The 12,972-nt window shown below is 30.0% G+C and overlaps 1 protein-coding gene across 13 annotated transcripts in view; it reads right to left on the bottom strand.

Moving 5' to 3' along the window:
* LOC105204306 (transmembrane protein 170A) overlaps positions 1-12,460 on the bottom strand; it is a 57,400-nt gene extending 44,940 nt beyond the window's left edge. For 6 of the 13 annotated variants that reach the window (XR_005574826.1, XR_005574828.1, XR_005574829.1 and 3 more), the window contains exons 1-5: positions 12,174-12,460; positions 8,754-8,859; positions 7,804-8,688; positions 2,950-5,509; positions 1,125-1,261 (exon numbers count right to left, since the gene is read on the bottom strand). Coding sequence is in view for 1 of the 13 variants with exons in the window: in XM_039449476.1 (XP_039305410.1) it covers positions 8,493-8,688; positions 8,754-8,859; positions 12,174-12,291 (420 nt within the window). In the remaining 12 variants the exon portion in view is untranslated. Of the gene's footprint in view, positions 1-1,124; positions 1,497-2,949; positions 5,510-7,653; positions 8,689-8,753; positions 8,860-12,173 lie in introns of those variants that run through there. The other 7 variants (XR_005574825.1, XR_005574824.1, XM_039449471.1 and 4 more) reach the window with 7 other exon arrangements.
* Between the last annotated feature and the right edge of the window lie 512 nt (positions 12,461-12,972).

Raw genomic sequence — 12,972 nt, 5'->3', positions numbered from 1 at the left:
TTTTCATATTTGTTCACAGGTCGTGAACGTGAATTTTTATTATCAGTGACTAATTCACAGGTAGTGAATTTTTGCTCAACTCTATTAAAAATATGTATTCGAGGTCCGGTGACCGGTGACACGATACGGTCGCGAGTCGCGAGGTGACACGGTTCTGAGCCTCGCGCGGCTCGTTGGCTGCGTGCGGGACGTCGAAGTAAGGGACGAGCGCTAGGCGGAGTCAACTGAAAATCGGGCGAAATGTGCATTTCTTGCCGAGCTCTGTGCTATTCGTATAAAAGATGCGAGTTTTTTAATTCATTGCTTGATCAATCGCATTAAGCGCAAATGCAAGTTTACAGTTCAAAGTTGCATTTGTGCATAATGCGATTGATCAATTGATAAATTAAAAAACTCGCCTACATTGATATTTTTAAAATTATATATCTCTCAGAACGCTATCAACACAACTTAAATTCATTTTTATTAATATTTTCACAAAATCTAAAAATAGATTTGACAATGAATTGTATTGATTTAAACATTTACAAATTATGATTACAACAGTAATAAATAAATATATACGGAACAGAATAAATTTCTATGTTGTAGATTAGGTATCGGTGAAAATAAAATAGACAACAGATATATGTAATAACTATTAATATTTAATAAAATCTGACAGAGTACAAAGTAACATCGTCAATATATATTTGACTAAATATACTTATTAATAATTATAATTATTGACAATAAAAAAAAAACATTTTTTATAAAACAATATTAAAAACTGAAAATGCTGCTTTTTTTATATGCATTAAACTTATAATCTAAATAATTTTAAATATTAATTTTTAAAAAATAAAAATAAATAATACTGTATAAAATGTATAATAAAAGAATAAAATTACTCATTACTACAATTAGAAAACTGACACAAAAATTTCTTGCGAAAAGGCATGATAACAACATAAGCAACTAACAACAATGCTTAATAACTGATACTCTAAAGAATTAAGAAAGTGATTCATATTCTGAAAGATAATCAACAAAAGTGCAAAATTTAATATAACATAATACAAAATTATTACTATTTCTGCTATTAAATAACTTGTATGTATGCAAGAAATCGGGACATTACATACCTTATACACTAATATATACATATATACTGTGTCACATCTCGCTATTTATTTACGCATATTACAGCATTGCCTAAACAGTTGGCGGATCCGTCCATGGAATAAACTATCCAACACGTACAGATAATCTTGTGCAACTCCTAAAAAAACATGGAAACCGTTACAATTTACAATAGAATAAAAATGATAACATGAGAATAGAAATACATTTGAATTACAGGCATTATTGCTCAATTACTACTCATACAGCACAGAACATTCCAGCAACGTTGCAATGTTGCAGATTGCAACGCAATATTACGGAGACATTGCAGAAACATAAATTAACAATATGCCTGCAACATCGCATGGCATATGCCAGTAATATTCCGTAAACATTGCAATATTATAATTTTTTAATAAAATAGGGGCAATAAAGAGCCAAAGCAGAATATTCGCGTATAATAATATATTAATTTAACTCATCCATAATTATTCATCCGCATTTAGCAAACTAAGGTCGAGTGACGTTACTAAATTTTCCGCTGAATCTCTACATTTCCTAATAGTACAACCGTCCATATATCGACTGTAAGTCGACTCATCCAAGTCAGGCTTTCAAAGTTGACTGCAAATCGACTTTGCATAGACGTCTGCAACATCCTTCAAATGTTGACTCTAAGACGTCTAGAAAAAGGCATGCGCTTCCGTGGTGCTGTGTGCATCATAGTATTGTTAAGAAACAAATATTTATATCAATAGATGAAATAGGTCCATATATGAAGAAACCTCGATCTACAGCCCAATGAACAATATTTTTTAATTGCTTTTTAATAACAATTTTTTTATATTTAATTTAATTATATTGATATATATTTTCTAATTGCATCTTATTTAAACAAATAACAGAAAAGTTATTCCAGATGTTATTCTGCATTTGCAAAATTAGTAAAAAAAACTATAATTTTATATTTGTTTATATAAATATTGTGCTTTAATTATACATATTTTATTTTTTCGATAACGTATATTGACCTGATCTATCAGTTATATAACCCTAATTTACACAGAGCACTTGATACGCGTACTAACTAGTAATTTTCTATTAAATTATCTTAATTTCGGAAATAAATTTAAAAAATAGTATATTAAGTTGGTACAATATGAATCGAGATAATTAAATATATGTATTATGTATACACGCATTGTCGAAAGTAAGATAAATTAATAGAAAGTTACGAGTTAATACGCGTATCAAGTGCTCGGTGTAAACTAGGCCATACACATATCAGCATCAAGTGTTCAAAAGTCATCACGAGGAATCAGTTCGCAGCGATCACGGAGGTCAAGCAACGTTCAACAGAGTCGCGACTTGGATGGGTGACCGCTTGGAAATTTCTGAAAAAATATTCCCGAGATTTTTTTTTGCGAAAAATGTTTTTTAAAATATTACACAAATATTGTTATGGTTATTGGAATTATGTGATGTAATAATATTTATGTGAATATTTTGGAAAAATGGGATGTTTCAATGCAATATTTCAAAAAGCGGACATCTTAATGTTGCTGCAATCTTCCAGCAATGTTTTGCAATTAAAATGCAATATTAGAATGTTTCAATAAAATCATTCTGCAATGTTCTTGCAATTCCTTTGTGCTGTATGGGTAATATGATAAATATTTAGAAAAGTAATACAGTTATAACTGCATTTATAAGAGTTAAACAACCTAACCTCCAAAATATACACATTCCCAAGGTTACACAATATCATAGAATATTATAAAATATTTATAACGTATGAATATTTTCTATTCTACAATATCATAATGATTACAAATTTATACTTACAAAAGTATATCTGTAATCATGATGAATTATGATGAATTGTATGTACTGTTCGGTCCGGCTTCAGTAATACAATTTTGTCTTGAATGATTTGGTTTCCTACAGAACTTAGTTAGAAGCTCAGTCCAAAGTTTGTTCGTTTCGAAAGAAAAAAAACTCGGATAATCAAAATCTTAATTGTATAAAATATGTAATTATATGCAAATGAAGAATTGCATTAGCAATCCTAACCACTTGTTTTCTACACTTTGCGACTACACTCAAAATGACGATTAAAAAATAGAATCATGCCGTAGTGGGAATAGTCCCACCACTGCATGACGTCATGCGCGCACATGCATTTATCCCCGTTTTTGTTTTCACATATCTGTTCACTTTTCATATGTAGGTTTCACTCCCTTGGTTCGATGTCGCTTCTCTCTTTATATAGGATTCTACTACCGTGTTCCTTACAAAAGCATGTAAAGTGAAGTTATTCAGGCAGGAAAACGCATAAGCTAAACTTTCCGACATTTGTAAATAAACAGAATTTGGATAAAACAGAACATGGTGTATTCTTACACCATGAAACAGAATAACGAGATAAAATTATTCAGATAAGAAAACACACAGATAACTACTTACATAGTACGTAATATTGCAGTGATATCACAGTAGTATTGCAATATTACAGAAATATTATATATTACTGTAAAATATCACAGAAATATTGCTGATATATTACATTAAAATATTCTAGTGATATTGTTGCAATATTTAATCCTAAAAAACAAGGTAATGTCTAATGATGTTTCAGTGATATTTCTGATATATTTCGTTGTAATATTGCAATAAAAAAGTGATATTGCTGTAATATCACTGCCATATTACGTGCTATGTGGATATTGAAAGGAGTGAAAAATATGCTTTTAGATATAAAATTCAAAGAAACTTATACTTGCGGTTCATTTTTACGAATTTAAATACGAGAAAGGTCACAATTTCACAATAAAACACATAATAACATTTTAGTACATAGAGAAGAGACATTAATTATCTACAAAACAAGACCAGAAACAATTCAATGGAATGATTAGATTTGACTGTTTTGAGAAAAACGGATTTGAAGTTTTCGGAACCCATAAGTATTACGCTCGACTCAGAGGCTGTAAATTTTTTAAATCTGGTCTAATATTTTAAGAAGATATTCTCAGATAGTGCTATTATTGATTAAGACAACTTTAGAAAAATCAATTTTTGTGACCGTCTAAACCAGGTTCCTCCCTTTATTACAGATCATTAGTTTGACATTATTTTACTCCTTTGATTCTGATTTTGTATTGCTGGCGTATATATATATATATATATATATATATATATATATATATATATATCACTTTATGTTGTTAGCCTTGTATTATTCACTTACTTATTGAATTTAAACACCTTTGATGTCGTTTGTAGTTTACTCATCTATACAGTTAATTTATATGTATTAATTTAATTAATATAAGGCTAAAGAAGACTGCAGTCAATTCGAAACTAGTATCGTATTCAATTGTACATCATAGCATGTAATTTGAAATATAGAGATGTTATTATGGCCATCTATTTAATAACTTATATATAATAACTTTGTTAATAATCAATAATTTAAATTAAAAACTTAACAATTACATTCATCAAACTGTTTTTCAATAAATTTTAGATTTAATGTTATAACGTATTTAATAGGTTAAATATTATCTATAAAAATGTAACAACACTACATAATGGATTGAAGAGGAACAAGGGTGGTAATATGGTCCATCACAAGAATAAATTTAATAAAATGATTTTAATTAAAAAACTATTTCGTTATAAAATTATATTTATTCACAATAAAGAGAAAGTATTGCAAAATATATGCAACTGTATATATGTATATAAACCTTCCACAGGCGCATATAGATTGTATAAAGACTAGTACTGAAAACATATAATACATATAATATAAAATAAGCTATAGATTAGAGAACAATAAAACTACAATCAAACTTATTGAATATGCTATTTATCGAATAACTTTGTACTTTAATATTGCTAAATGCACATAGGACGCGTCAACGCGTTACACGTGACAAGGTAACCAATTATTCTTTTGTTTTTACGAAAAGAATTAAGAAAGTCCTGTGTACATTTAGCCTACAAAAACATTAAAAAAATAATAAATAAAAATGTTTTTTTCGATGTTTTACCTTAAAAGTATTTAAGACGCTCTTTCTCCGAATCATTTCTGAACAAAAGATACAGCTACGCGTTCCAATATTATTTCAGTAAATTACTCTCAGTCTTCTCTTTGTATAACTATGTACTATGGATTTTAATACCAGCAGTTAATTTCGAAACGCAGTCTAACACAGGCTAACAGTTGGTAGGAGAAACTATAGTAGAATTTCTAATGCAGCTGTAGCCCAGCCAGAATCGATTACGCTTCTTTTCTCGAAGAAATAACATTTCCTTACAAAATGTGTCTAACAGTCCTTATTGGGCTTAATATTTCTTTATTTGATATTGTTAATCCTTGCTGTCAATTGAAAAAAATCTGAAAAATTTTAAGGTCCAATTTTTCAAATTATTTTAACATTTATAAAAGATGTTCCAATTCATACAAAAAATTTGAGATATTGTTATGCCCGCTTTTCGGCTGAGCTTGAGAAGCTGGCCGAAGGAAGATCGATCGATTTAATAAAAGAAGCGCGGCCGGCTTTTGTTCTGTTTTGAGACGCGGAGCTGTCAAGCAATATTTAAATAATTCCGCTACGAATTAATTGTAGGGAGACCGGGGATAAAAGTTCCGATTTTTAAAAAATATCAAAAATAATTGGTAAAATAATTGGTTATTCCTTTGACTATTGACTGATTTATCATCAAATTTATTGTATTTTAGGATTATAAGGTTAAGGCTCCTGACTTCTCAGCCGAGAACTCCGCGTTGACGGTAGTGACATTTCGTCGCGGACAAAATTAGAACTAATACACGTGAAACGTGACACATTGACGATGAAATGTTATCGTGCATGTCATTTTGTTATTATGTGTTTCATTGTAAAAACATGACTTGTCTCGTATTTACCAAATTCGTAAAAATGGACCGCGAATAAAGTTTCTTTGAATTTTATACATAAAAGTACATTTTTCACTCCTTTTAATAGCTATCCGTGTGTTTTCCTGTCTGAATAGACGTCACTTTACGTGCTTTTTACGTACTATTTACTGACTGCTAGGCGAAAAAAAGGATAGTCGTGACCGATATTTAGAAATGTTTTAAAGCCATCTGATTAGTCTGTTTTATCCAAATTGGCATTATTTAGAAATGGCACGTCGGACAAAATTATGTGCCCATGTGTTTTCCTGTTTCAATTGCTTCACTTTACATGCTCTTTACAACTATTTACTGATTGTTAGGCGGAAAAAGGATAGTCGTGACCGATATTTAGAAGTGTTTTAAAGTCATCTGCTTAGTTTGTTTTATCCAAATTGGCTTTATTTACAAATGGCATGTCGGACAAAATTACGTGTCATTTCACGCAATTTCTCGCTTCTGACGTCACGACTTCAATATGGCCGCGGCGAGTACTCAGGAGCCTTAACCGTAGTATATTATCATTGATTTTTGTACAAAGTTATTTATAAGTGTCAGAGTCAGAGAGGAACGTTTTACCCCTTCATGGGGTTAGTTGTTACTGCACTGGGGTAATTTGTTATGAAAAGATATAGTCATTTAAAGAAAAAAAAAAACATTTTTAAATAAATCAAAACGAGAATTATATTTATAATTAATATTTAATGAGGTAACGAGACAATCAGGTACATTAAAGCTAAACTGATATTTATATTTAATGATAATTATGTTAGCAATCATAGAGTTTATAATAATTATAAACCACATTTAAAACTATATTTTATCTCATTTTTTGTGACAAACATTTGTATTTATGAGAGTACTTTGAAATAATCTTTACGATCCTTCTAAATAATATATTAAAAAATCTAATCTAAATAATAATAAAATAAAAAAATAATCAGCTTTTTAGGAAAACAATATTAAGATAATCTTTGTGATCTTTTTACGTACCTAATTTAAATAATAATAAAATAAAAAAGTAATCAACCTCTTAGAAGAACAATAAAAAGTTAAATATTAAAAACTTAAAAAAGAAAGCAGAAATAAGAATATTTTATTAAAATAAAAAATTTTTTAACTATGAAAACATGGCGCTACTGGATAAGAAAAGTAAGGAAAAGAATTGACAGAACGAATGCAATAAATGTAAAACTTGTAAAATATGCGTTATAAAAACAATTAGAAGTTACAGATTAAATTTCTTTAACATTTAAGTAACATTTTAAGTTATTATAATTTTCTAAGTTACTATTATACTTTACAACATTTGATTATTAGATAGATATTTAAATATCTAACAGCGTCAAGTTTTTGTAGTTTAAAAATTTCTTATTTCAATAAAATTTTCTCATTTCTGCTTCCATTTTAATTCTTTGAGATTAAATGTTGTATATTCCATTAAAACTTTTTCTGTCTTGTTATATGTTCGCATCCTATAACAAAATGAGAATCGATATAGATAACTGCACATATTCGACAGGGCAAATTTCTCCAGGGTAACAACGTACCCCAAATTACGGAAATAACTAGTCCCATTCGACACATGTAACATCTTGATACAATTTTTTGCCTACATATTAAAATGGACGAATAAACACTAGTGTATCATATTTCTGAATGTATATCCATCTACATAAACACAATAAATAATAGGAACTACCTTAAATAAGCGAAATAGACCAAAAAATTACGATAGACAAATATTTACTTACTTGATTTACGAGCATGTCTTTACACAGACCGCGGCGTAAATTAAGTTAAACGCTACTTGCGATATTAAGATAGTTGCCGCACTTGCGTGATCGGTTGTTGTTTCGTGACGTACTTAGAACATATCGCTATCTTTTATTATTTTAAAATTATAACCACCGTAACAACGTTGGTCCCCAGGAACATTTTACCCCGGCCTCCTCTAGTCATTTGATTAAAGTCAGTGTTCCTTTTTATAAAAGAGTGTCTAATCATTTCGTGTTGTGCGTTCGTTCTTCCCTTCGCGAGTGTTTTGTGTGCTCGTCTCGTCGAGTACAACAATATTAAAAAGTTATATAGAATTCATATAGAAATTTTGTAAAATTATGTAAAAAATTCTGAGAAAAATGTTTCAGGAAATATTACACTCTATCTTTTTCACAATTAATTCATTAATAAATGTAGATGCAGCTAGATGTCTATAACAACGAGCGAGTTTTTTAATTCATCGAGTGATCAATCGCATTATACGCAAATGCAAACTTGGTCTGTAAAACCTGCATTTGCGCATAATGCGATTGATCAATCAATGAATTAAAAAACTTGCCCAATCAACTTACCTAGATATGTACAACTTAGAAAAAACACTTAACTGGCTTTTTCATATGTACACATGTAAATATCACAAATGCTTTTTTTTGGTAACGACAGATTACAAAGTTGCTAAAATCCGCGTGAATCCAATACACACTGGTACTACGGTCTGCCCAATACCCCAAAACAAAGCGTACAAGGGTGGCATTTGGTAACCTGATGCTCTATATACAAAAGCAACTGCCGCCGAGCTGACGACACCTGATGTCAACGGCAATAGCACGCCCATTATTATAATAAGCAGTGGAAAGAATCTGTGGATGTATATGTAATATCATGAATCGATCGTTTTGTAGATAAATCACCAGAATTTACATACTTGCCATATTTGTGTTGCCGCAGAGTAGCAAAGCAAATTGCGCCAGCAATCGTGTGCACAAATATCGAGGAAAATAGAGCCCAGAGAAATATCTGATACCACATCTCTGCAAAATAAAGAAACGTAAAGATTAATATTTTTAAAAAATTGAAATTTTGGTATATATATAGGAGACCTCGCTCCAATGAACGGAGCAAAACGAGGTCTATAATTGTACTGTTTTACATGTACAAATACTGATGTAGATCTTAGCCCTTAAACCCACCAATCCTGTAAAATAGGGAAACACATTTTCGGGTCTGGGAGACTTTTTCAACTTTAAGAAGCTATAACTTTGATTACAATCAATATTTTTCTACAATTTTTTTTAAATAAAAGTTCAGAATCTCAGGAGTGTAACTGCACAATCGGCATTGCCGAAAAATAATTTATTGTAAAGTTATAAAAGAAAAACATAAGCAAAAATGAGAAATTGGTCAAAAATCCACTTTTTCTTCAAAAAATCATATCTTCGCAACAAAAAACTTTTAAGGACTTTCAAATACAGCGTTTTAAAGCTAAAGAGTCACACTTTCAAAATAAAATTTGGCAAAGTCATTTCTTTTAAAAAGTATAATTATGTAATGTAACATAGAGAATGAGGTATTTTTGGGCATCTAAAAATCCACTTTAAAAAAATCATATCTTTGCAACAAAAAACTTTTAAGGACTTTACAATATGGCGTTTTAAAGCTAAAGATTCATACTTTCAAAAAAAAAAATTATATCATTGTCATTTCTATTAAAAAATGTACTATACTTATGTAACAAGGCGAATATGAGATATTTTTGATTAAGTCAAGATATCTAAAATTGAAAATTGATGTGTTTGATAATATATTTCGGACCCTATGCAGAAGTCCTCTTTTTCACGGCACTATATTATTTTAACTTTAGACAGTAACAGACGCGTACGGATCAGTTTGAACGTGTTTCATCCAATTTTTTTACATAAAATTACTCACAAAAAAGTTTCACTCACACACTATATGGGTCCCATTGACCCTAACAAAACTTTGTTACCGTGCCGACCGAATTCTAGTTGACCAAAAAAGTTGATCAACCATATCAATCGAAAGAAGAGATTTTTTTTACGTCTTGGTCCAAACCTATCTCATTCCGTCTTCACACAGCAAGCGTTCGAAACTTCATATGGGGTCTCTCAGACCCACTTACGTGTTTAAGGGTTAACTCGTTTGAGGAGAGTACATATACTTTCTTTATGCGAAGTGAGAAACAGTAATAATCCAATTCTTAGAAATTTCGTTTTATTTATGAAACATTTTTTATTAATAACTTTTTAAAGAAGGGTGAGCAATGACTAAAATCTCCTAAAGATCACTCAGGATCATGACCTTGGCAATATATATTAAGGTCATCAAAGCGCGAGCCTTGGTATATTATCAAAATTTTTTGTTATTAATTTTAATAATTAAAAAATATCTTAATTTTTTCCCAAAAATTTTTTTATTCTAATTACATGTTTTTGTAACCCAATCTCAATAAGAAAATGCATTGTTTAAAATGTAAATGCATTGTTTAAAATGTAAATGCATTATATTTTTAATTTATATTCATTTTAGTACTAATGCAGCCTCCCCTTATAAGAAGTCAATTTCTGATAACTGCACACTCAACTTTTTGGATAAGCAACTCAAACTATTTTTTCTTTGTAGTTTGGAGAGTCAACACTTTAAGACATAAAGTAATTTTTTAAAGTCATTTTTAAAAATTTTATATTTTAAATAAAAATGTGCATTTCTCTATCTTTTTGGTTATAATTCCCCAAATAACAAATTTTTAAGTAAAATTGCACAAATTGAATTACTCTTTAATTTTCTGGAAAAATTAAAGAAAAAACCAGTTTTTCCGTCCTTTCTTTTAAATGTTGATATCAGCGAAATTCATTGATAAATTACTTATTAGAGCTCTTAAATGTGAAAGATATCTTAAAATTTTTAATGATTATAACGTAATAATTATCTTAAAAGAATGAAATCTGGAAAAATAAAACAAGAAAAAAGTCCGATTTATTAATGTATACATATCGATGTACTAAATCTTAAATATATTGCACATGTTATCATTGACGCACCAATTACCGCGTTTGACTCGCATTTCCTACGTTTTATTCTCTAAGAAAAAAACTATTTTCTCAAAATTTCCAAGAAAGATTAACTTTTTTCAGACTAAGATAGTGCAATGAGTTAATTAACAATTAAGTTGATCAGAACCTGATTTAAGTCATTTACAAAGATCAGATGTGATCAATCTGTAAGAGGTTTTATACATTTTACATCAATATAACTACAGATGTTAGTAAACTCATTTAATAGATGACATATAAACGTAGACTGTTTTCCAACAATGTACACAAATGTACAACACTTTACTATTTAATTATTGTTAAATGCCATGTAAACGCCATTTTATAAAGTTACTGCATTGATGTAATAACTTCGTCGTAAAATAGTGTTCACACAGCATTTAACATTAATAATTATTAACATCAATTATAACTTTAATGTATATCATGCTATGTTGTCATACAGTATTACACTGCTCAACACTGAAAAAAAACTAAGTACGAGTGTGTAAAATGTCAGTGTCATACTTTCCAAAATATTTTAACATGTGGTAATTATGTTCATTTATAATATAAACATAATCTAAGTTGTATAAAAAAAAAACGTGAGAATAGAAAGTCTATGTCAGTCACAGTGGTTCTTGGTGCTGATTAATAATTTTTAATTTTTATGATTTCCAGCTCAAACTACACACATTTCATCGGACTTGAAACATAGTCGTGAAGCCATAATAGTAATATTAATGCTTTAAAAAGCATATACAATATCCCTCCTCCCCAGAAAAATTGTAAATTATTTTATTGTGAAAAAATAACATCCCAGTAGACATATTCTGTAACTCTTAGCAACAGCTCTGTCGTTACAGTGTTGTTGTACAGCTTTTCTCCCATGTATAATATCTGCGCAAAAACGCTGTAAGAATACCGAATTGTCGCTAAGAGTTACAGAATAAGCCTGCAACCAGAGTTCGAACCTGGATCTCCCAAATTCTATGCGGACATTCCAAAATGCCAGGCTCAATTTGAATTGGAAATTGTAAAAATTAAAAATTAATCGGCACCAAGAACCACTGTGAGACATAGGCCTTCTATGGTCACGTTTTAATTTCGTCAGTCCAATATATTGTTTAGAAAAAGAAAATTATTACAGTCATTAACGTATCAAAAATAAAGTCTAGAATTTTAATGTGTTCCAACAAAAACCTTACATAATGGAATACAATGTAACGTCAATGTGTCCTGATTGGAAAACAGTCATAATTAGTAAACGTATGCCTCTTCCAACGATTGTTTACCTGCGAATGATGTTAAAGGCATATAGAATGTGTTACCAGAGTTCATGTTTCGCAATGCCATTTGAGGTCGTAGCAAGTTAACATCTGTTTGCGTATTCATTTCGATATTGAAAAGCATAGAGGAAAAGCTAGAAAAAAAGATTTGTCGCGCTATCGTTTGTACTTGCGAATTTTTTTGTTAATTATTCTTTCCTTTATATACTACAATTCGGAAGTTTTAAAGGTTAAAGTGACGTCCCAACCATGGTGGAAGTAACATGGTGTGTGCAGTTTGCAAGCATCTCTCTCTAATTCTTTGCCCTCTCGCTTGTTTTCTGACCGTTCAGACCCCAGGTGTACCAATCTTATTTAACTCCACAAAGTTGTTACAACTGAATGTAGTTGTCTTCGTTGCACGCATATCATGTTGTATTCTCTCGGTCTTTTTTTATCGCATACGTGAATATCGTACGAGAGCCTCGAACAGAAGGAAGAGTGTGATTTGCACGTAAGTAATATTTTTTAATATTTTACAATAATTGAAGAAGTTTGTTCATATATTAACATAAATTAAACTGGAAAGGCTTCAAATAAAATTACATAAAATTCAATGAAATGACTCTTTAAAGGTCTCTTTCAATATATAAAAAGAAAAAACAAATACAAAAATTTAATTTTAAAGAATTCTCAGTTAATTATTTCCCAAATTAGTTCGATCCGCCATAAGGCCGCGAACTGCACTATATATAGTGCTTTTCCTAGATTTCCTTCCGCTCCGCTTGAAAAGTCGCGATTTTTTTACTCAATCCGCATAAAATGC

The sequence above is a fragment of the Solenopsis invicta genome, chromosome 5 (assembly GCF_016802725.1).
Source record: "Solenopsis invicta isolate M01_SB chromosome 5, UNIL_Sinv_3.0, whole genome shotgun sequence".
NCBI lineage: Eukaryota > Metazoa > Arthropoda > Insecta > Hymenoptera > Formicidae > Solenopsis > Solenopsis invicta.
Note: the sequence above shows the minus strand (reverse complement) of the source record. Positions and strands in the feature narration are given on the sequence as shown.